Source organism: Galeopterus variegatus, unplaced genomic scaffold, assembly GCF_000696425.1.
Source record: "Galeopterus variegatus unplaced genomic scaffold, G_variegatus-3.0.2 Scaffold78, whole genome shotgun sequence".
Lineage (NCBI taxonomy): Eukaryota > Metazoa > Chordata > Mammalia > Dermoptera > Cynocephalidae > Galeopterus > Galeopterus variegatus.
Genome location: NW_007726189.1, coordinates 739,101 through 763,236, shown reverse-complemented (window position 1 = coordinate 763,236; position 24,136 = coordinate 739,101). Strand labels below are relative to the sequence as shown.

Sequence of the window (24,136 nt, the reverse complement as noted above, 5' to 3'; positions counted from 1 at the left end):
TATAGAAAAAAATACAGTTTGAAATAACTAATTCTTTTACTTCATAGTATCCAAAATACCCAATAACAAAATTATCTTAAGGAATTTGAAGAATGGGTCAGGCAGAAATATATTTCAATCCCAATTCTATAATTTATTACATATATGATTGTGAGCAAATTAAACTTGAGTCTCAGTTTCTTCATAGGAAAAATGGCAATAAGAATGGGGATACCTTGGAGAATTGCCACATCTGTGTACAGAGAAGCTGGCAGTGTTCTATATAAGACAGACTATGTAACTTTTACTATCATCTTATCTCCCTGAATGGGACAGACATTTAAGAGGAGGAGCAATTTTACATATTTCCCTTGAATCACCTTAGTGCTCTTAGCATGGTAATAAGTAAACAATAAATACCCAACATGAATTTTCTCTGAACTTTTAACCTCTGCCATTAAAATCATGATATTTTCTTACTGTAAGTGGCTATACCCTGACTTTCTGAAAGGAGTTCCATTTGGGGTGGGTTTTTTTTTTTTTTTTTTTTTTTTTTTTTTTGACGTGTGCTTTGTTTTTCAAATAGTTTTTTGAGGAAGGCAATATGTAGTTTCAAAAAGCATCAAACCAAGAAAGAGTAATTCAATAGTAAAATAGTTTAGAGATGCAAAGCACAGAACGGGATTTCCAAATACTCTATACACCCCATATTTTTGTTTCTAACTTGGCCAGTTAAAAAAATTTTTTTAACAGCCAATAAGCGGCATTTTCCAATGTCTCATCACTTCATGCAAATCATTATTCCCGCTTAACACTTTCACATAAAGAATCCTATTTTTATTTAGACTGGCTAACACTGTTCCCCATGACCCCTTTCTCAACACAGAGCTCCAGGATACTGCCTCTGATCTTTTACAATTTTCTAGAGATTATTTCTATACTCACATATTCCTCGTTATACTTTATTTTGCATCACAATGGAAATTATAAAAAGAAAATAAATACCAGGCCCCTACTCCACAATTTAGAATCTTCTTCAAAGAATGTATCCTACTAATTCTCCTAGTTCTAAACTCCTAAATAGAACTATCAGTTAACTATCAAATAGGACTGACAAACTCGCCTTTAATACTGCTTACTAAGTTTCCTTCCCTTATTCATAAAAGTTATATTAAAAATTTACTGTTGGGGATTATGAACTTTACAATGTATTATAATCAATATATCACAATAAAAACTTCCAAACAAAACAAAACTCTAGGGTTTTGGATATCATTTTTGAGAATACACTACTCAAGGATACTCTTCTGTACCTTTTTTGTAAACTTTTTATTTTGGAATATTTTTATATATATAAAAAAGGTGCAAAGAGAGTGCAGTGTTCCTGTACATCCCGCAACTATACAGCAATAGCAGCAACTGACATAACCACAATATACTGGTCAAAACTAAAAACTGAACAGTGGGACACCAGTATTAACTAAATCAGATTTTACTCAGAGATTCCATACTTTTTGAGTAACTGTTGACAGGGACATCCAGATGTCTTGGGGGAATTCCTGTTATCATTTCTCATTTAACTTGGTCCCAGATATTCTATGATAAACATTTATTCTCTATGAGATTATGGATTCATGGTAACATAGAATCTTAAGTGTTAAAAAGAATCTTAGAAGTCATCTAGATTAATATTTTTCAAAGTACAAATTACTACCTATTAGCAGGTCATGGAATAAATTTAATGAATCACAACTACAATTTTTAATACAACAAAATAGAAAATACTAGAGCACAAGACACATGTTAAGGGTATTACTGCTTCATCAATCTTTTGTTTTAGTTACATATATATAAGTATGAGTGTGTATGTATGTACATATATACTGAGTCATACTATTAAAAAGATACTCCCTACCACAGGTCACAGTCAAAAAATTTTGTCACTCACCTACATCAAACCAAAGAAAGAAACCTTTATTTAATATCCCTGACAGATGATAACCCCATTTCTACTTATGTATCTGATGGAGTTTGGATGTGTTGTCCCCTCCAAAACTCATGTGGAAATTTGATCCCCAACGTGGCAGTGTTGGAAACTGATTGAGTCATGGGGGCAGATCCCTCATGAATGGATTAATGCTCTCCCTGGGGGAGGAGGGGTACTGAGTGAGTTCTCGCTCTATTAGTTCTGCGAGAGCTGATTGTTTAAAGGACCCTGGCACCTCCTCTCTCTGCTCTCTTGCTTCCTCTCACCATGTGATCTGCTTGTACCCACCAGCTGCCTGCCACTTCCGTCATGAGTAGAAGCAGCCTGAGGCCTGTGCCAGCTGAAACTGTCCCAGAATCGTAAGCCAAATAAACCTCTTTTCCTTATAAATTACCCAGTTTCAGGTATTCTGTTATAACAACACAAAAGGACTAAAACAACACCCAACAGTAATATAAGGAAATTTTTTATGTGGAACCAACAGTTATCTCTGTTGACTTTTGAACTACAATTCATAAAAAAGTTTTTTCTTCTTTTTTTTTTCCCTTTTTTGTCTTTTTTACTGACCGGTAACGGGATCGCAACCCTCGGTGTCGCGCCCGTACCGGGGACCGGCAACGGGATCACAACCCTCGGTGTTGCGCCCACACCGCGCTCAGCCAGTGAGCGGGAACCGGTCTCCACATGGGTTCCGAACCCTCGGCGGGAGCGCCACCGCGCTCCCAAGCGGCGCACTCTCCAGTGCACCACCAGGCTGGCCCAAAAAAGATTTTTCTTCTAAAGAAAAATATCCTGCAGTCCTATTTCTTTCCTTTTTCTTTTCTTTCTTTCTTTTTAAATCAGTGAACAGAGGTTGTTACACCTAGAAATCAAAAAGTTACAGAAGAAAGTTGCCTTTTTGGTTCCCAAGAAGAAACTCTGGAGATAAAGGGCAATAATAGAAGAACAAAAGGAAAAAAGTATATAAAGACTCTAAATGGAAGAAAAGAAGCAATGCCGAATAAAAAGATGAAGTCAATAAAAAAAAAATCTTTGTAGAGGTGACAAGAATAAAATTTTAAACTCAGGCAGACAATTTGATGAAAGTATGCATTACGAGAAAATCTCATTTTGGAAAGTAGGTTTCTTTTTCTAAATTTTTTTAAACACACACACAAAGAAGAGGAAGAATTCCCAAATTCAAAAGAAGGGGAGGAAAAGCACAAATGAACCCTTTCTGCCTCATGTAACATACAAGAAAGTAATTTTATGAAATTTAGTAAAACTTATTTTCCAATCCCAAGCAAAGTACTTCATGTCATTAAATATATGTGTAATACTTACATAAATTCACCAAACCTGCATTAAGCTATCTGTCAGGCTCATTCTGGCCAAAATGCGGATTCTTGGCCAAAACAGCATGAAGGAAAAAAATAAATTCTGAAGTTAAAAAAATGCACAAATAAAATAAAACTCATGTATTCCACATTTATAGTAACACCTTAGGGCCTGATCAAAGCCTTGTTACTCTTACTTTGCCCCCAATTCTAACTACAATATCAGTTTTTAAGACAATAACAATTTTAAAGCATTAAGTTAAAGAGGGGGCAAGCACTGCTATGACACGACATGAACAAGAAAAGTGACGACCTGACTGCCAAGGACAATCTAGAAAGTGACTAAAAGCCGAAGTGGGTATTCAAGAAACAGATGTCTAAGAGTATCTGGTATAAGGACAAACCATGTATATATCTTATGAAGCTTATAATAATGCTTGTTGTTTATATGGTTGACACTAAGTCAACCTGAGGATTCTCTATGCTCATGATGGTGGCACTTTCTGTTTAAGGATATAAAAAAAAGTATGCCATAACTTTTAGAAAAATTTCTATCCAAAATTACTGAGATAAGAAAAGCTTTACTTTCCAAAAAAGGGTGAATCCTCAATTGACTCAATTTGGGAAACCTGGCTGTTCAGAACAATTGATTCCCTGAGGATTGCAATTAACTGTTATTTTTACCTTCTATTCTTCCTCTTCCATAAGTTCTATGACTACTTAAACCAACATCTCATAAAGTAATCTTTGGTGTTAACAGAGGACAAGGTGGGGCCGGCCCGGTGGCGCAATGGATAGTGCGCCGCTTGGGAAGCGCGGCGGCGCTCCCGCTCAAGGGTTCGGATCCCACATACAGACCGGTTCCCGCTCACTGGCTGAGCGAGGCGCGGGAGCAACACCGAGGGTTGCAATCCCGTTGCCGGTCCCCGGTCCGGTAGGGGGGCAACACTGAGGGTTGCGATCCGTTGCCGGACACAGAAAAAGACAAAAGACAAAAAAAAAAAAAAAAAAATAGAGGACAAGGTGTGTTTGGGTTGTGGGGCAGTATTTCAATGACTGGACATTAGAATCACCAGCAGAACATTTAAAAACACTGGTGTTCAAGCTCCCCAACTAGAAATTCTGATTTAATTAGATAGTTGTCTTCATGATATCTTTAAGGATTTTTAAGGAATCTTTAAGAGAGATACAGCATGCAGCATTTCCCAAACTTGTCTTCAAATCTCTTCCACGGAGCATCTTATAACACTGACTTAGGTAATTCTTCAGCTGAAAACCAAGGAAAATATTAAGTTTAGAATCAAACTGTACAACTTTATTTTAAAAAGCTCTAATGTATTTAGGGGGAGGGAAAGTGAGAGAAGAAAGAAAAGAAGGACTTACTGTTATACTGCTATCACGTATTTTATTATATCACAAAAAATTCCAAATGAAAGATTTTAACTAAAAATTTCAGTTTCTTCAAATGATGCTTACACTAAGCCTGTAACTCAAAAGCATTCATAAAAAATAAAATAAATAAATAAATAAATTTTTAAAGTATTCATATGAAAAAAGCATTCATCATGAAAGCTAATTCCAAAGGTAAATTTATGCTGCCCTCTAATGGTTCAAGATAAACATTTTTACCTGTACTACATCGGAAAGGTGATAATAAATACAATTTTATTATTTTATAAATGGGAGAATTACATTAAATATCAGAAAAGAAAAATAAGATTTCAATTTTGAGTGTAACTGAGTTCAAAAGATTGACTATAACTGCTATATTCATGACCAAGACTTAATTATCAAGCTATTTTCAAACTACCATATTTGCCTACGCACATGTAACTCAAGATAAAAATACACACCTCCTCTGTGCATTCTGCCATAGCCATCTCCAATTTAGCTTTTTTCCAAATAAATTTGTGGCAACAGTCTTCAAGCTTAAGTCCTCATACCCCATAAGAAAATTTAGAAAATTTAGAAAATTACATATATTTTTGCATATTTTTTATTACATCTAAAATTTTAGTTAGCACCTTTTTTTTTAGAAGCTTACACACTTGCAAAGAATGTAGCTTCTGATTTAATGTAAATATTCACATTTCAAAATAAAACTGTTACATCATTCCTTAGAATGTATCCACATGAATCTAAATACCATAGCAAGTTGATATCCAACTTCGTCTACTTAAAAAATACATAAACTCTGCTAAATATATCAGGAGTTTTACATTATTATTTTTTATCTTCTTGAATCTGCATTTTACTTTACTCTCTATAGAATTTTATCCTAATTTAATATTTTATAACTGAAAGTATTTTATTGCCCATTCTATCATAATTCTATGCATCAAAAACATACATATATATTAATTAAAATTATAAAATCCTGTATTTCCTGTGGCCACCAGCATGTAAGTTAAAAAAAAATTTGTGCAATTAACTTTTACTCCAATTATTACTAGCAGATGATGAAAAATGTAAATATTACAAATTTTCATAATATTTAAACAAAAAGGAAACTTTTAATGAACATAATAAATCTCAGTGAGATGGATAGGCCTCTTTTTTATATTTATATTAGTGTATCCAAGAAAGAATATTTCTTATTGCTAAAATGAGATAGGTTCTCAATCCTATTGTTATTTCACAGTTTTTCTAGGTATACTCACTGAGAAACATTATTCCCATTAAGAAGTAAATCACCCCTGAGTTTTGTTATTGCAAGGTCCCTTAATTTTTTCTCTATCAAAATTTACATTGTGATCTACCATCAGAAGTTATTTTTAATTATGTGACAATTGACAACTTGATTAGGTCCTCTTTCAATTTGTTAAAAGCAAAGAACTAGAAACTATCTAACTTGCAATAGGATGGATATGTTACACATTTACTACAATTATTCAATTTCTCAATCTCTGGAAAGTATTTCAAAGTAATTTATCAAATGACTATTAATTATACCTGTTATTCTTTCACTTAGCAGTTTAATTTTACATGCTCGGAGGGATAGAAAAAATAAAATACTGTTAATTTCAATACCCTTCTGCTGATACAATATTTATTTTATAAAATGCTTTTATCCTATTTGAGCTTCAAATGTATTTTTACCAAAACCTTATAGAAGTAGACTTAGCTCATTTAATTAATTAAGTAAACACCCACTGTCAACCAACTGCCAAATCAGGCTATCAAAAAAAACTTCTGCTCTTGTTTCTCAAGTCAAATCTGTTTGGTGATTAACAGAAAAAGATTTTTAACTTGTCTCATAAAGCAAGACCCAACTCTGTGCTATATACAAGAGACATAACAAAAACAGGGATAGACTAAAAATAAAAGATAGACAAAGGTATACTAAACCAATGAACAAAAAGAGAAAGCAGTGACTGTTACTCTGATATCAGACAAAGAAAAATTTGGGCTAGAAGATATTAGTGACAGGACATTTCTAATGCCAAAATCTATAATTCTAAATAACATATAGCAGTTATAAATATCTACGTGCCAAATAATGCAGCAACCACCTTTATGAAGCAAAAACTGCAGGAGATGCAAGGAGACATAACCAAGAGCACACAAATACTAAGACATTTTAACATGTAACTCTCAGTATAATATAGACCAAGTGGACCAAAAAAAAAAAAAAGTAATCATATAGAAGACTGAAGCCACAAAATCTTATGTAAGATCTTAGGTGTATATGCGTATACATATACACAAGGGGTCTTCAAAAAGTTCATGGAAAGATTCATATTGTCTTTTAATTCTATTTTTCCATGAACTTTTTGAAGTACCCTCATGCATGTATGTGTGTATGTATATGTATATGTTCATTCCTTTAATACTTTCAAGTGCATGTGCAATATCCACATTGATCCTACATTAGATCTCAAAGAGAGCATGAATAAATGCCACAAAGTAGAAATATTACAAACAACAGTCTTGGATCAGAATACAATAAATTAGAAATCAATAACAAAATTTTATAAAGCAAAAGCCCTTCCTCCTACTGGAAAATTAAACCTTTTAATAAGCAAGTTTACATGATAGTGAAAATTAAAACTGGAAAAACAATTCTGAAAAATTGATAATGAAAATACTACATGTCAATCTCTAGTACACATGTGAAACAATAATCGCAAGAAAACTCATAGCCTTCAACAGTTTTATAAATAAAAATGAAAGCATTAAAATAAATGTATTAAATTCAACTCAAAAGCTTTTTTAAAAGTTATACATTATTACTAATTTGCTGTTAGATTCTCATTGCTCATGTTTTATTTTTTCTCATGCATCTATATTTGGTATCAGATTGCAATTTCCTTTTCTGTACTGTCTTTACCAGGTTTGAGTGTCAATGTTAAACTTGTAAAAGAAAATTCAGAAATTTCCTTTCCATCTCTTATCTTTTTCGATTTTACATAACATTAAACTATCTGGTCTTTGATATTTTGGTAGATAGATTTCCCCTGTGAAACCATGTGGGCCTGGTGCTTTTTTGTGGGTTTGTTCCTTATTACTTTTCTCTATTTTTTTTCCAATGGATACAAATACATTTAAGCTGCCTATCTTTAATGAGCCAATTTTGGGGAACAGTATTTTCTAGGAAATTACGTATATCATCTAGGTTTTTAAATATATTTGTACAGAGGCTTGCAAAGTAATCTCTTACAATCTGTTAAAATTTTTCTCTGTTCTAATGATCATTTCTGCCTTGACATTTCTCATTTTGCTTATTTGTGCCCTTTCCTTTTTTTTTTTTTTGTCTTTTTTCGTGTCCGGCAACAGATCGCAACCCTCAGTGTCGCGCCTGTACCGGACCGGGACCGGCAACGGGATCGCAACCCTCGGTGCTGCGCCCGCACCTTGCTCAGCCAGTGAGGGGGAACCGGTCTGTACGTGGGATCCGAACCCTCAGCGGGAGCGCCGCCGCGCTCCCAAGTGGCGCACTGTAGCAGTGCGCCACCGGGCCGGCCCCTTATTTGTGCTCTTATTCTTTTCTTTTTTGCTTGATAGCTAGTGGTTTATCTATTTTGTTAATTAAAAAAATCAGAATTTTGAGTTTTCAGTTAGATCTACTGTTTTCTATCATGCTACCTTACTAAATTCTTTATTGTTTGGATTATTTTCTCTATCTTATTTCTTTAAATTGATCTCTCTAACTGCATCAGCTAATACTTCTAGAACAATGCTCAATAGTTTTGGAAAGAGTGTGCCTTAATCTTGATCTTGGTGTTAAGTAAATTAAATAATCCCTAATGCACTTTCAAGGCATCTGAGAAAATCATCACTATAGCATTTATCAGTGAGTTATAATAGTCTGTTGTCCCTTACTAGGCTATGAGCTCAAGAGTAAAGGCAGTGTCTTACTCATCTTTAGGTCACCAGCATGTTGCTTCTCAAGAACCGTTGACTGACTGACACTGACATATTGAGTGAATCAATTGATGAATAAATATATTCCTAGTATCAATGAATCAGGAAGAAAAAATGTGTCCCAGGACAAGACTCTAGAACTGAAAGGCACTGTTAAAATTGATGAGATTACTTTCCACCCATTAGCATGGCTGTTATCCAAAAAAAAAAAACAAAACAGAAAACAAGTATTGGCAAGGATGTGGAGAAATTGGATCCCTTAACCATTCCCATATTTGGAGGTCCTAGATTTTATTTTACAAAGCAGAAATTTCCCTACAAAATGCAAGGATGGCATGTCATCCCTATTCCTTAACAACTTACAGTTGCACTAAACATTAGATTCTGTGCTCTTGCTATAAGGCACATCTTACCCATGGTGCCCTGTACTAAGTCACTGCCTTTGTCACTTCTATCTTCAGTTGTCTCTCTGCTGCTTCTACATCTGGTTAAGGCCACTCCTGTCTTTAAACCTTTTCTAACACATGCTCAACACTGAAGGCACCCAACTTTTCTTTTGGTTGATTAACCTTCTTCTAATAAACAATTTAAAGTTAATTGAGCTGCAGAGGGAAAAATGTCTCTCTCCACCCCAATGGTGTCTGGAACCTTCCTCTCTTCTCTACTCCAGCTACTACTAAAGCTGCAAGAGGCTCACTCCTACTCATCAGGTGGCACTGAAGGGAAAATGTTCCTTGGAAATCAAAGTTAGAACTACTTACAAGGTACACTATTCCCAGTCAGTAAAATGGGATTTTATGGGATAACTTGGGAACTTTACCTCTATTTAACACAATGTTTCTATAAGAAAACACATTCTAAATGTCCAATAACCAATATAAAAACTTTGGAACACAGCCTATTTTGATGGTCACCCAAAACCTTACACAGAATTTATTAGACACAATATTATGTTTCCAAGAAATCCCATTATTGCAGAAACTTCTATAAACACATAACATGAACTGTCATTATTAATAGTTGTAGCACTTAAAAATCGTATGTAATTTGTTTATAAATCCAATTAACATTAAATCTTGATTTGAGCATCACACATGCACACAGGTGATGATATTCAACTCTGTACCTGCAGATATGTACAATCGTTATGTCACAATTTTTTTAAAAGTATTAAAAAAATTCACAAAACATTCACTAAAAATCAAAAGTTGAAGAAAATACTATTAAGGAGAAACACCTGATGGATAACATTGTTTTTAGATGCATAAAGGAACCCTCCAAAACAAAGATGGAAAACAAGCTTCTAAATTTTTCAAATTTTTCAGAGCTATGACTACCAACCTATATAAATCTCATTTGCAGAATTATGAAAACTGAAAGCCCACTCATCTATGTCACATGCCACACAGAGCTTAATAACTGGACTTCTATTTTGCCCAAATTGTTTTTAAAAACACAAGTAAGCATTCCTAAAGCAAGATTTTGCTCAACTGAACAAAAAGGTAAAGAGACAGCATTGCTTCAAACACAAAAAAAGTGAACCAAGTATTGTTTGTTTTTCAGAGCTTGCCTCAAATAAAGAGTCCTGTTTATTTTCCCTAATCTAGACAAAAAATTGAAAATTTTCACAACTTCAGTACTAGAAAAATTGACCCACTCTTATAAAAAATATTATGAACTTAGCATTTATCAGACTTAAGTCATGGTAACATCTTCCTAATTAAAAAATCCTGGTAAATTTGAGGGAGAAAAAAAATTTCATTACCTTTTTATTGTTACTTTTCTTATATCCACCTTTGTGAAGAATAATGCTGAAACTTTTTTAGCATAAAGAACTCAAAAAGGATCTCAATAGCATTTTTTAAAAAAAGTGACCAAATAAAAATCAAATTAAGGTCAACCCAAAAGTATAAACAGCCATTTTTTAATTTAAAAATTAGCTTTATACCAAGGTCAAGGGTTTAGATCCCCATACCAGACAGCTGCAAAAAAATAAAAATAAAAAAATAAAACGTGGGCTTTTTTACATCTTAGAGTGAGGCATGGAGCCAGGGGAAGCCAAACCCAACTGCAACTAGGCAAGATGTTGCCACCACCCTGGGGCCCTGCCAGGGTTCTGAGACACGCAGTTGGGGGAAGCCGAACCCAGCTGCAACTAGGCAAGCTGCCACCACTGCCCCGAGCCCCACCAGGGTCCTGAGGTATGGAGCCCGGGGAAGCCCAACCCAAAAGCAACCAGGTAAACAGCACATCAAAAACACCATTTCCACATGGGTAGCCCCCCATAGCCACTGCAATTACCACAGCTGCCGCGAAAGCGGCTAGTCTCTATAGCAGCAGTCACAGCCACTGTGCAGAGGGCATGCCAGACTCTCAACTGCACTGACACTAGGAGAGGCACCAGCAGAAACAAAAAAAAAAAAAAAGAAGAGGTCCTCTCTCTCCACAAAGCACACTCCAGAATAGAAGAAGCATTTGCTTTATGATAATAGGGGAGGACTTCATCACACCTGTCTCAGTCCTAAACAGATCATCTAAGCAACAACCCAACAGAGGAAGTTAATCTATGAGACAGAACAAATCTATGGTTATTAGAAGGGGGGAGGGGAGACGGAAGGGGAGAGATTGAATAAGGGGCAAAACGAATAAGTATGATTTGTAACAATGAGTATGCTAATAAAAAATAAATTAAGAAGTTAAAGAATTAAAATAAAATAAATAAAAATTGGCTTTGTTTACTTCTCCTATTTTTGTTTAAGGGAGATATAAAAATGTTAAATTTGTATGACAACAAAAGTTTTTTATTTAATGAACATACAGATATTTTAAACAGTCTCTAATCCAAAATTAAGTGGTGAATCTTGGCTGCCTGTTAACAGCAGAACAAAGGAACATGGAGTTCTGAATTTCTATCATGGAAATTTATTACCAAGCTATTAGTACTTAAATACTAACTCTGTGGCAAGAAAATATAGACTAGCCATTCCTTGGGAATGAAAGTGAAAAAGATGACAAACCAAAGAAAATGAATGGCTATCAAGCTAGTACAAGGCAGAAGAGGTACATGTACAAAATGCTGTATACAACTACCTAAAGGCCACAGATTTTCCAAAGCTCATGTTTAAACCTTAAGTTAATAACTCCTGATGCAGTTTTCCACGGAGAAATGTTTTTCTGGGCTACAACAGCAGTACAATTCCAGGGTCAACTAAGTTCCAACAGAGGCCAAAAATATCCATATTTGCAACACAGAATCAGTCATTCCTTCTATAAACATATACCCAGAAATAATAATAGAATCATAGCCTGATTTTAATTGGGCAGAAGTGAATTTTAAAAAATCTCTCAAAATAACAATGTCTAGTGCAAATACACTGATGTCTAAATTCTTTTTAAGAAACTATGGTAAGGTAAGGTAATGAATGGGTCATGTGTGGTCTCTGAATTACTTTATTAAATCCTGAAAGCAACACTACAAAGAAGCACTATTTTTTTCCCCAACTTACAGATGAGTTAATAGAGAATTGGAAGGTTGAGTAAACTGCTCAGATCCACACAGCTATGATTCCAACTCGAGTCTGTCCTTATAACTAAACTATACTACCTACACTATAACAAAGACTAACAATTACAATAACAATTATTGCACAAAGGCAGAAGCTAAGCACCTGCAGGCATATCATTTTGTCCTCAAATACCCTAAGAGGTAAATATTACTTTAGCCCCTAATAAGACATTTAAAATGTTTTTGGCCAAATGCTTGAAAGGCAAAAATCTGATGCTTTCTTAGAAATATTTTTAGCTTCAAAGAGAATGGAGTATTACAAGATGTATTTTTAAAATCAACTTTATTGAGGTAAAATTTACATATAATGAAATGTGCCTATTTTAAGCTCATAAGTTGATGAATTTTTGACATACACCCATATAATGATCACCAAAAGCAGGATACAGAACATTTCTATCACCCCAAAAAGTTTCCCTGTATAGGAAATCCTCACCCACAAATCTAGACAATCTATGAACTTCTTTCTGTAACTGTGGATTAACTTTGCCTATTCTAGAATTCCACAAAAATAGAATCTTATAGTATATATACTATGTATCTGGCTTCTTTTGCTCAGCATAACGTTTTGGAGATTCACACATATTGTTGCATGGATCAGAAAAGTATTGCTGAAAAGTATTCCTAGGCATGGTTATATTACAATTTGACCATTGACTTGGTGGTAGATATTTCAGTTATTTCCAGTTTAGGGCTATTACAAAAGATTCCACAAATGTTCATGTATAAGTCTTTGAATGACCATCTATTTTCACTTCTCTTAGGTAAATAATAGGCATGGAATTGCTGAGTGGTATGGTAAGTACATGCCTAACTTCATAAGAAAGTGACAAACTCTGACAAGGCAGCTGCACCATTTTATATTTCCAGCAACAAGGGGTGAAAGTTCCAGCTGCCTCACTATGACACTTGGCATTGTCAATCTTTGTAAATTTTAGCTATGGTTTTAATTAGCCATTCTTATCTCTTCTTGAGTGTCTATTCAAATATCTTGCCCAATTTTGTCTTCTTATTATTGAGTTGTAGGTATTCCTTTATATGCTCTGGAGATAAGTACTCTTTCAAATACAAGGATTCTTCAAAAAGTTCATGGAAAGATTCATATTATCTTTCAATCCCATTTTTTCACGAACTTTCTGAAGTACCCTAATACATGTATTAAAATATTTTCTTCCAATACGAGTTGAGCACCCTAATTCAAAAATCCAAAATCTGAAATGCTCCAAAATCTAAAACTTTCTGAGTGCCTATATGATTAGGAATTCTCAACCAGTATATATTCCGTGAATATTACGATATCTGAAAAAAATCTGAAATCCAAAACACTTCTGATCTTAAGCATCTCGGATAAGTAATACTCAACCTGTACATGTCTTGCTTTTTCATTTTTTAAACAATGACTTAGTAACTTTCAGGTACTAGGGGTTTTAAATTTTGATGACATCTAGCATAAAGAATTCATAAAGGATTACAAAAGCATTTTAAAAAAGAGTGACCAGGGCCGGCCCGGTGGCGCACTGCTACAGTGCGCCGCTTGGGAGCGTGGCGGCGCTCCCGCTGAGGGTTCGGATCCCACATACAGACCGGTTCCCGCTCACTGGCTGAGTGAGGTGCGGGCGCAACACCGAGGGTTGCGATCCCGTTGCCGGTCCCAGTCCGGTACGGGCACGACACTGAGGGTTGCGATCCGTTGCCGGACACGAAAAAAGACAAAAAAAAAAAAAAGTGACCAAACAAAAATCAGATTAAGGTCAACCCAAAAGTATAAAGATTTATACTTTTTATACTCAATTTTTTCATGATTCATGCTTTTTGTTTTCTAATAAATCTTTGCCTATCTCCAAAGTAGCAAAGTATTTTCTTCTGGAAATTTTTACAGCTTTAATTTTTACATTCAGGTCTATGATCCATTTGTAATTAATTTTTGTCTATGGTGTGAGGTAAAGATTGAGGCTCTTTTCTATTCTTTTCCTGTCTGAATATCCAATTATTTTACCACTATTTCTGCTTTGCTGGGTAAAGCAAATACCATGAATGAGTGTTTACTTTTGTCAAATGCTTTTTCTGCATCTAATGAGGTTTTTCTCCTCTATTCTACTAATATGGTTAATTACTTTGACTTTAAACGAAATCTTGCTTTCCTACAATAAACTCCATTTAATCATGATGTATTATGTCATTTAAATTTTGCTGAATTTTGGGCCGGCCCGGTGGCGCACTGCTACAGTGTGCTGCTTGGGAGCGCGGCGGCGCTCCCGCCAAGGGTTCGGATCCCACATACAGACCGGCCGCTCACTGGCTGAGCGAGGTGCGGGCGCAACACCGAGGGTTGCGATCCCGTTGCCGGTCCCGGTCCGGTACGGGCGCAACACTGAGGGTTGCGATCCGTTGCCGGTCACGAAAAAAGACAAAAAGGAAAAATAAATAAAAATAAATAAATAAATAAATTTTGCTGAATTTAATTTACTAGCATTTTGTTAAGAATTTTTACATCTATGATCATGAGGGATACTGACCTTAAGTTCACTCTTCCTCTCCTCGCTTGGTACCCTGTTCAAATTCTCTTCCCTGACTTAAGAGAATTTTTTAAAGACAATGTATTTTAATATACCTTTGTTATGGGTTTAGATTTATTCCCCCCAAATTTAAAACATCCTTAATTTAACAATGCAATCCTATGTTAAAATATGAGAAAATATTTTAATCTCGCAGCCTGTCTTTCAGTTCTCCATCTATTCTATGAAGTGATATGCTCATGAAGAAGTATCATTTTTTAAAGGTATGACATATTCATGTGTAAAGCATATGATAAAAGAGAAAAGAATATACTCCCCAAACCAAGGGATGTAGTACACAAAAGGCAAAGTCATATACAACTATTAGAATAAATTCCTGCTTTTTACCACATCAGGGTTACATCATTTATCAAAGTCCTTAAAGTTGTACACTTGGCTGACTCTTCCTATTAGATTAAACTACATGAAACTGAAATATGGTCTAAAGGTCAAACAAAGGTCAAATGTTAGCAATTTCATATGGTTTAACCTCTCATTTATCAATTAACCACTGGCCTTGGAATAATAACTAAAGTGAACTCAACCAGTTTGTATGTTGTTTTATCAGTACACAAGCACCATCTGGTGGCAGAAACCAAAACTGTAGATTTATACCTGTTTATAACACTGCTGGGACAAATGAATTCAATGTTTCCCAACTGTCTTACCTTCCAATACACCTTTTAAAAGGGCATTACAAACTAGTAAAGAACCCTTGTATTGACAGTATGAACAATCTCAGAATAAATAGTACATCAACATCACAATACTTAGCAACAACTCATCAGTCTATATAACATAAACTTTGAAATATAATACACAAGCTATTTTCATAAACCAGAATCCTGATTATTTCTAATTTTACTGATAATTAACATAATGAAATAAAGTCAGTTTTCACGCTCTAAAAAACTTCTTTGACCCTATCAGATTTCCAGATAGCCATAACTATAAAATTCTTCCCAAATCTCACAGACTTCCCAGGGATACATAAGATACAAGAAACCTTAAGTAGGTGCCTAGTTCTGCTAAGAACAAGTAACTTTTATGCAAAATAGTCCAAACTCTTTGTTGTTTAACTTGCTATAACTCAACTCATGTTAAAAGAACCTCATTACAAGTGATTAGACCAAGAATTGGTACATCAGCCAAAGGCAACCAAATATTGTCTTGACACAAGATATATTAACTTACATCTGATGACGGGGTACGTGGCATAGGGTACATGCCATGAAATTATTCCAAATTGAATGACAAATAACCAAATCCTTTTGGGAAGGAAGTACAAATCTGAGATGAACAAAGAACATACAGATTAATGAACTTAGGTTGAATCCTTAACAATGCTGTGTTCTGAAGATATATTATACATCCCTATTCTGGAAGCTCTAGACCCTGAACTACACCTCTTTCCATGTATGCTTTCAATAATGCTCCAAGTCAAAGATAATCTTTGCATGCCCATTGTTGAAGCCTTAAAGAGTGATAAAATGACTCCTCCTAAGCATCTCATAGGCAATATTAAAATGTAGTCAAAATTAAATTCCTCACTTTCCAAAAACCTGCTCCAACTCCTCTCATGGGGAACAATATTACCAGCCAGCCAAATATCTGAAAGTTATCCTTAATATCTCATCTTATCAATCCCCAAGTGCTATCAAGACTACCTTCTAAACATCTATGGACACTGTCCCCTCCTCTCTGTCTTCACTATTCCAAGCTCTCATCACATTAAGCCTGAATTATAACATCTCTGTAATTCATCTTTCTTGCTTGAAGTTTAAACCTACGCGACCTACTTCCCACATACTGCCGAAGCAATATTTCTTAAACATAAATCCAATTATTTTATCCATCAGCTTAAAATCCTTCAATGGCTTCCAATCGCCTTCAGGATAAAATCCAACCTCTTGGCATGACACTTGAGGACATCCAGATTCGGGCCCTGCCTGAACTGCCTTTTCATCCCAGACATACCAAATTGCTTGCAAGTCCATGAATGAACTAAACTTCTCAGGATTCCGAGCCTTTATTCCCCAAATCTGTACTGTTTTTCCTTACCTTCCTTACCTGGCTAACTCCTGGTTAACTTTAAAGATTCAGTAATTCCTCCTGGAAGGCTTCTTGATGCCCCAGTCTGGGTGAGGAGCTTGTTTCCAATGTTTCCATAGCACCATATGGAGACATCTATCACTGTTATTCCTTCCTTTGTCTTCCTCTTCTACCACACTCAGAGTCTATTAGACTGTGTTTCATCAAATTCTCTACTCAAATACAACATGAGGCAAAGAGTAGGCATGTAATAAATGTTTGCTGAATGAATAAGACCTCACAAAAGTCCTTTTGTTTGCTATTATTATCTCTATTTAGCAAATGAGGAAACTAAGGGAGGTCCATTGCCTTGCCTAATATCAGACAGAAAAAGGCATCACAACCAGAATTTGAACCACTTGCTCAGACTGTAATGGAAACACTTTTGCATCAGAATCTTAGCCTCTGGAGGGACCATTACACAAAACAATTGTGCTCTACATAGAGTTTGGATAGGGCTAACCACTGTTTCTCCAGGTTGGGCAAATAACCCAAACGGCCAATCAAAGCCTTCCCCTACCCCAAACCAGTTTGAATGATAAATTCTGGGAGGGACCATCTATTACAGTGTTTCTTGGAACTTTTCTAAGAACTATCAAAAAAAAAAAAAACTTGCCCCCTTTTTATTAATACAAATCTACAGACTATGTAGCATATGAGGTAAAGCAAATGCGAGTAAGCATCTTTGAAAATAAAGTCAACCAGAGAAAAAAATGAGACAAAAGCTAGGACAAAAATGGAAAACAAGGAAGAACAACACTAAAGCCCTACATCCAACCACGTCGAAGATCTCTTCAAGAGACCTCCCAGTTACATGTGCCCCAAATTCCCATTTTCACATAATCTAGTTTGAGTTGTGGCCCTTTGGTAATCTGTATCAGTAAACCAAGGGGCTTTCTGGTCATCTGCTAAGCAATAATACTTTTTTCATCTGTGAATATACAAAATTGATAAACTATCTATAAGAGGCCAGATTTTCAGCCATTCTATTCCTTGCAATAATGCATATAATTTTTTATAATAAAGATTGGAAAACAAGAGCATAAAACGTTTTCCAATCTTTACCTGGTATTTTGTCATATGAATTTTTATATGTCTTCTACTTTTTATGTCAGTGAACAGTGCCTCAAATGAGAAATAAAAAGATGTAACTGGATGTACTCATCATTGTCAAACATCTTGGGTGTAACAAAAAGAGACAGGTATTTCAGAATCCAGGTTGTATTCACAGAGTTTGTTCATGGATAAATGTTTTTTCTCTGCCCATCATAAAACACAGCAAAGGAAAAAAATCAGTTCCCCTTAAGTATTTGAATAAGTTTCAGTGGTGAAACCTCATCAGCAAAGAACAAAGAAAAAATCATAGGTCTAATTACTACTTAATATTATTTAAGAGAGAAAATGAGAAGATCTTTTCAAAAATCTCTCTAAATGATACCTGTTTCTTGGGCTTCTTAACCTTTCATTCCTGCCTTAAGAGGCTATTGATTAATCTGGAATCTGACATGGAGAAAAGAATCTCCTCTGATCTTTGGCTCCAAATTCCCTGTAATACATTCAATTGTTCCTTGTAATACATTCCCTGGAAATTAAGGCCATGCGTGAAATCATAATTTTAACAGCCTACTGACTAAAGGTTAGCTCTACCTTTTGTGAGCAGAAAGATCTCTTATGTTGAAACGTGGCTTGGTAACTATATGGTACTTCCCTATTTTCTTTTCACCCTTTTTGTGATCTGTCTTCACTGTTCCAGGCTCTCATCACATTAAGCTGGAATTACAACATTTTGTACAATTTTATGATTTTACAGCAGAAAATCATAAAGACTCTCTAAAACTTTGAAGGGAAAGTCCATTTTATCCATTAATGGGAATCGCCTAAGGCACAACCTTTATTTACAATTTTGGAGAAGCTAGAAAGAAAATTCTTGCACCCCTCATGACAATCATAGAATCAGATCTCGGAACTAAAAATTGCCAACAAAGGAAAAATGACAACATTCTTAACAGAAAATGTAGAAAAGAAAAAAAAAATTAAACCTAATGACGCGTCACCTCCTCTTATTTCACGTACCAATTCCTCTCCCCCTTGCTTGGCTCTGTTCCAGCCACACCCGCCTCCTGGTGGAGGCATCCATGTGAAGCACACTCCTGCTTCAGGGGCTTTGTAGTCATTTCTTGTGCCTGGAAAGATCTCTCTCTTAATATTCGCACTGCTTTTTCCTCTCTTCTTTTAGGTCTTTATCAAAAGCCACCTTCTCAGTGACTATGCACTTACTGACTGACTACCTCCACTACTAGAACATGAGGACAGGGATTATTGTCTGATTTTTTCATTGCTGTGGCACCAGACTTATCTCAGGTAAAGTACCAGATTTCTTTCATTGAAAAATAATAAATTCACTAGTCAAAACTCAAGCAAAATTTCAATAAAGGACCATAAATATTACAACATAACAGGTTTTCAACATAATACTATTATGAATGTATTCATTATAGTACATTAAAAATAAAATATCTTGCAAATATAAATTAGATTCAGTGTTCCTTACTCGGGTGACTAAGCATAGCTATTGTACTGAAGTGGGCAACTAGCTTTATTTATGCTAGGTAACCTAAGACTGAAGAGAAAGGCAAGGGGTATATCATACAGAAAAGAGAAAGTAAGGTAACTGTAAGAGAAATGTTATGTCTCCCAGGCCTCCTATACAGTGTGGACAGCGAGTTGAGAGCTGGGAGGCCTGCTACTTAATGTTCCACAGTTAGAAACAGAGACACTACAGAAGAGAATGGGAATGGAACAGTATACCAAGGCAGCCAAGAAAAGCTGAGGGTTTAGACCAACTTAGCAAGGGAGACGGTACACACCCTCCAGAAGAATTACCTGAGAAGGAATAATGGGCTAGAAGTCACCAATTGCAGGTTTAAGCACCTGGTACACAAGGGACATCACCAAAAAAAACCAGAGAAACTAAAGGACAATACAGGACACCTGTAAAAGCAAAGGACCCTCCCTTCCTAAAATACAATAAACTCCTCTAGGCACATCTGGGAAGAAAAGGGGGAGGGACAAACACCTAAGAGATTCTGCAAGGTTTCCTTAGAGACCCTGAGCAATCACACTTGAAGGAACTATTTACAATTTGGATAGTACTAAGTTTTAAATGGATAGGATTAAAGGTAATTTTTCCACATCACACAGTACCAAAAAGTATCAGATTATATACAGACTAAATAAATATCTTCTCTGCACATCAGAGTTGTAATGTCAGTAAATAAACAAAATCATAATGAAGGCATCAGCAAATATCTCATCACACATGAGAAAAAATTTCTGAGGCATAAAAGCAGTGGGAAAAATAAAGTAAAACAACAGATTAGACCACATAACATTTAAAAATAGTACTTTAAAACAAACACAAAATTAATAGCCAGATTTTTAAAAGCAGAAAAATTACAAAAATTATAAAATAGACTGAATGCTAACATCTTCAATACATAAACATTTGAAAACTAGTCAAGCGATGCAATAAAAATGAGCAAATTAAAATGGTCAAGTTAACAAGGATAAACAACTAATAAACATCTGAAACACTGTTCAGCTTGACTAGTGGTCAATAAAAATGAAAATTTAAAAATACCACTTTTTAACTATCAAACAAGACAATGGTTTTAAATTCAGTGTTGTAGACTGGAATAGGCGTTCTCATATACTGTATGAAATGAGTATAAACCCTAATGTAATTTGGTGATACATTAATCTTTTTAATCCCAATATTCCCCTTATAGTAATCTATCTTAAGGAAATAATCAGTGATGTGAACAAAGATTTGTACACAAAGATTGTTTACTGCAGCATTATATATAATAGCCAAAGAGAAGGAGGCGGAGAAGGGAACCTAGATGATTGAAAATAGGCATACAAGAATACTTCAAAAAGTTTATGGAATCATATTATTTTTTATTCTATCTTTTCCAGGAATTTTTTGAAGTACCCTCGTACAATGATAAAATATACCTTGGCCATATGAAGTATTATGTTAGCCATCAAAAATACCTCTCAAAGATTATTTAAAGATATGAAAAATGATCACTATATTAAGTAAAAGGAGAGCACCATACTGCATATACAGGATAAACAAATTATGATATATTCATACAAAGGAACAATATTCAGCAATTTTAAAAGGGCAAAACCCAGGTATAAGTAACATGTATGAATCTCAAAACAAACCAACAAACAAAACAAGAAAACCACTATACAAAGTGAAAGATGCCTGGGCCGGCCCCTTGGCGCACTCGGGAGAGTGCAGTGCTGGGAGCGCAGCGTCGCTCCTGCCTCGGGTTTGGATCCTATGTAGGAATGGCTGGCGCGCTCACTGGCTGAGCGCAGTGCGGGCGACACCAAGCCAAGGGTTGCGATCCCCTTACCGGTCACGAAAAAGACCAAAAAAAAAAGATGCCAGACACAGAATAAATACTGTATGAATCTGTTTATCTGAAGTTCAACAACAGTCAGAACTAATCTATGGTAATAAAATAGAGGTTACTTCTGGAAGGAGGATGTGCCAAGTGCAAAGAGGTCTGAGGAAACCCTCAGGAGTGATGGGAATGTTCTGCATTGATCTGAATGGTGATCACAAGAGGCTATACATTTGTAAAAGTCATCAAATAAAATACAAATACATATATACATAAATAAAATAACATAATTAAGTCATCAAGATGTACACTTAAGACTTGTGCATTTTACTGTACATATATTTATACCTCCATAAAGTACTGTCAAATTGCACAGAAAGGACAACTTCAATGTGGCTAAATATATTTATATGCAAAGAAAAAAAAATGTAAAGTACATCAGAATATTAAAGGTGGCTAATTCTGGGATTGCAAATTATTTATATTTTCATTTTACCTTTCTGCATTTTCACATTGTCTACAATGAGTTTTATACAACTTTTATGTCAGAAAAAAAAAATTTAAGCTTTATTTTGAAACTTCTGCTATGCTAATAAAAGAAAATTCTGTTACACTTTTAACTATCACAAGGTCATGCAATGTCCAGAAAGACTCAGTAAATCTTTCCTCTTTCCAACAAATTTCCTATAAATTACAAACACTCATGTTCGTTAATGTATTCAGACTAATCAAGAAAAACACTGAGCTCTGCTTGGTGAATGAATAAGAAAGTCAACTGAGAAGTCAGCACTATAAACCGTGGAATGATTCATGACGACAAAAACTAGTTCTTGAAAACTGGGTTTTTAATAAAATGTATTACTTTAAATACTCCTCTGAGCCTCGTTTATCTTAAGTCCATGCAAAATGCCCAAGATGAGCTGTATGTACAGTGAAAATACTCTTTGAGTTTCAAAACCTTTTACAAAATGCATAAAATAATAAATAAGAACAAAACCAAAGAAGACATACAAACCTCTGATTGTACATTCCCCGAAAGTTGTAATTAGCTCTATAATTTGGGAATGGCTTTGGATCTAATGGCCTGTAGATGGCAGGCTCTCCCCTTTTCATAGCAAGCCCATTCAGTTCCACAGTTGGAGTTATACTGCCTGTTTAAAAAAAATATTAAAGGCACACAAGTGAAATATTTCCACAAGAAATCATGCAAGCTATATTTACACTACATTTAATTACCATGGAAGAGGGTGAGAGTGCATGGCCCATCTATATGATTTTCTAAGGAAGTGCATTAACTAAGTAAAAAAAATAAAAATAAAAAACCCAGAAAATCTCCAGGGTTTTTGCAACTTTTTCTGGACATTAATAACCAAAAATTCAATTGTGTAGCCGTACTATTAAAAACAAGATAAACACAAGATTCTTAGATTGCTTAGATTGGATATTATTTTTTAAAAGAATAAACTTCAACATTACTTACCCCAGAAAGCTTGCATATATTTAATCATTAAAAACATCAACTGTGAATATTTTTATTTATACTTTGGTAATCAAGCAACTAAACATTAGTTAGCAATGAATACAGGATCATATAATGAAAAAAATTTTTGAGTTGTTTCTATAACCAACAAGACAAAGTAAATAGAAGTGATACTCCCTGTGGATAATATTTCCTGAAACTGAAATGTCATCTAGTCTTAGCAAATATTAAAAGATATGTACAAGCAGCACTATCAATAAAAGCAAAAGACTGGAAACAATCTTAACAATCATCAGTGTGGCGCCAGTTATATAAAATGGCCATACCATACAGTACTAAACAGCTATAAAAAGAGTAAGAACAATACACACCTTGCTTTTTTTCTTTTTTTTTACTTAACAATAAACCTTGGAGGTTACACCTTAGCAGTATAGGGTATATTGTTTAATGAAAAAGATCAAGGTACCAAATAGTGTGTATTTTGCCTAAGAAAGGTGAAAATACAAATATAAATACATACTTGCTTTTTTAAAAAATGGATAAACCCAAAACTAAAAAAGAAAAAAATAGTTACTTATAGGAAGAAGGCATAAACAGAGGAGAGGAGGACTGGAAGCTGGGATTCTCTGAATGTACAGTGTTTTATAGATTTTATTTTGAAAATGTGAATATTCTTAAATAATTATAAAAAATAAAGTTCCAGGCTGGCCCGGTGGCGCACTGGATAGTGCGCCGCTTGGGAAGCGCGGCGGCGCTCCCGCCCGAGGGTTCGGATCCCACATACAGACCGGTTCCCGCTCACTGGCTGAGTGAGGCGCGGGAGCAGCACCGAGGGTTGCAGTCCCGTTGCCGGTCCCGGTCCGGTGCGGGGGCGACACTGAGGGTTGCGATCCGTTGCCGGACACGGAAAAAGACAAAATAAATAAATAAATAAAGTTCCATAAAAATGGAGGGGAGGGAAGCAATGCCTAAAATCGAAAGAAAAATGAAACTGAATCTGTTAATTAAGTTAGTGACCCCAAAATAGTGAGAATTATTTCAAATAACACTGTAAAATACCCATAATGAAATATATCCTAAAGAGAAAAAAAAATCTTAAACTGTTTGCAATAATCATATTGTTTGTAACATGATTTTGACTAGTAATATGCTTTTGTTTAATTAAAACCAAGTTAAATCAAAGTGGAGAGAAAGTAACCTCTAGAAAGAAAACAAAGTAATTATGCTAACACTGAATCATACTGGTGGCCTTAATCATAAAAAGAATTGGTTGGGGCCGGCCTGGTGGCGCACTGCTACAGTGCGCCACTTGGGAGCGCGGCTGCGCTCCCGCCGAGGGGTCGGATCCCACATACAGACCGGTTCCCGCCGAGGGTTC

At 35.2% G+C, this 24,136-nt stretch overlaps 1 protein-coding gene across 6 annotated transcripts in view; it reads right to left on the bottom strand.

Moving 5' to 3' along the window:
* Positions 1-24,136, bottom strand: part of STAU2 (staufen double-stranded RNA binding protein 2) — a 287,804-nt gene that overhangs the window by 212,058 nt on the left and 51,610 nt on the right. For all 6 annotated transcript variants that reach the window (XM_008578926.1, XM_008578952.1, XM_008578934.1 and 3 more), the window contains one exon: positions 22,294-22,429. In XM_008578926.1, coding sequence (XP_008577148.1) covers positions 22,294-22,429 — 136 coding nt within the window. The remainder of the gene's footprint in view (positions 1-22,293; positions 22,430-24,136) is intronic.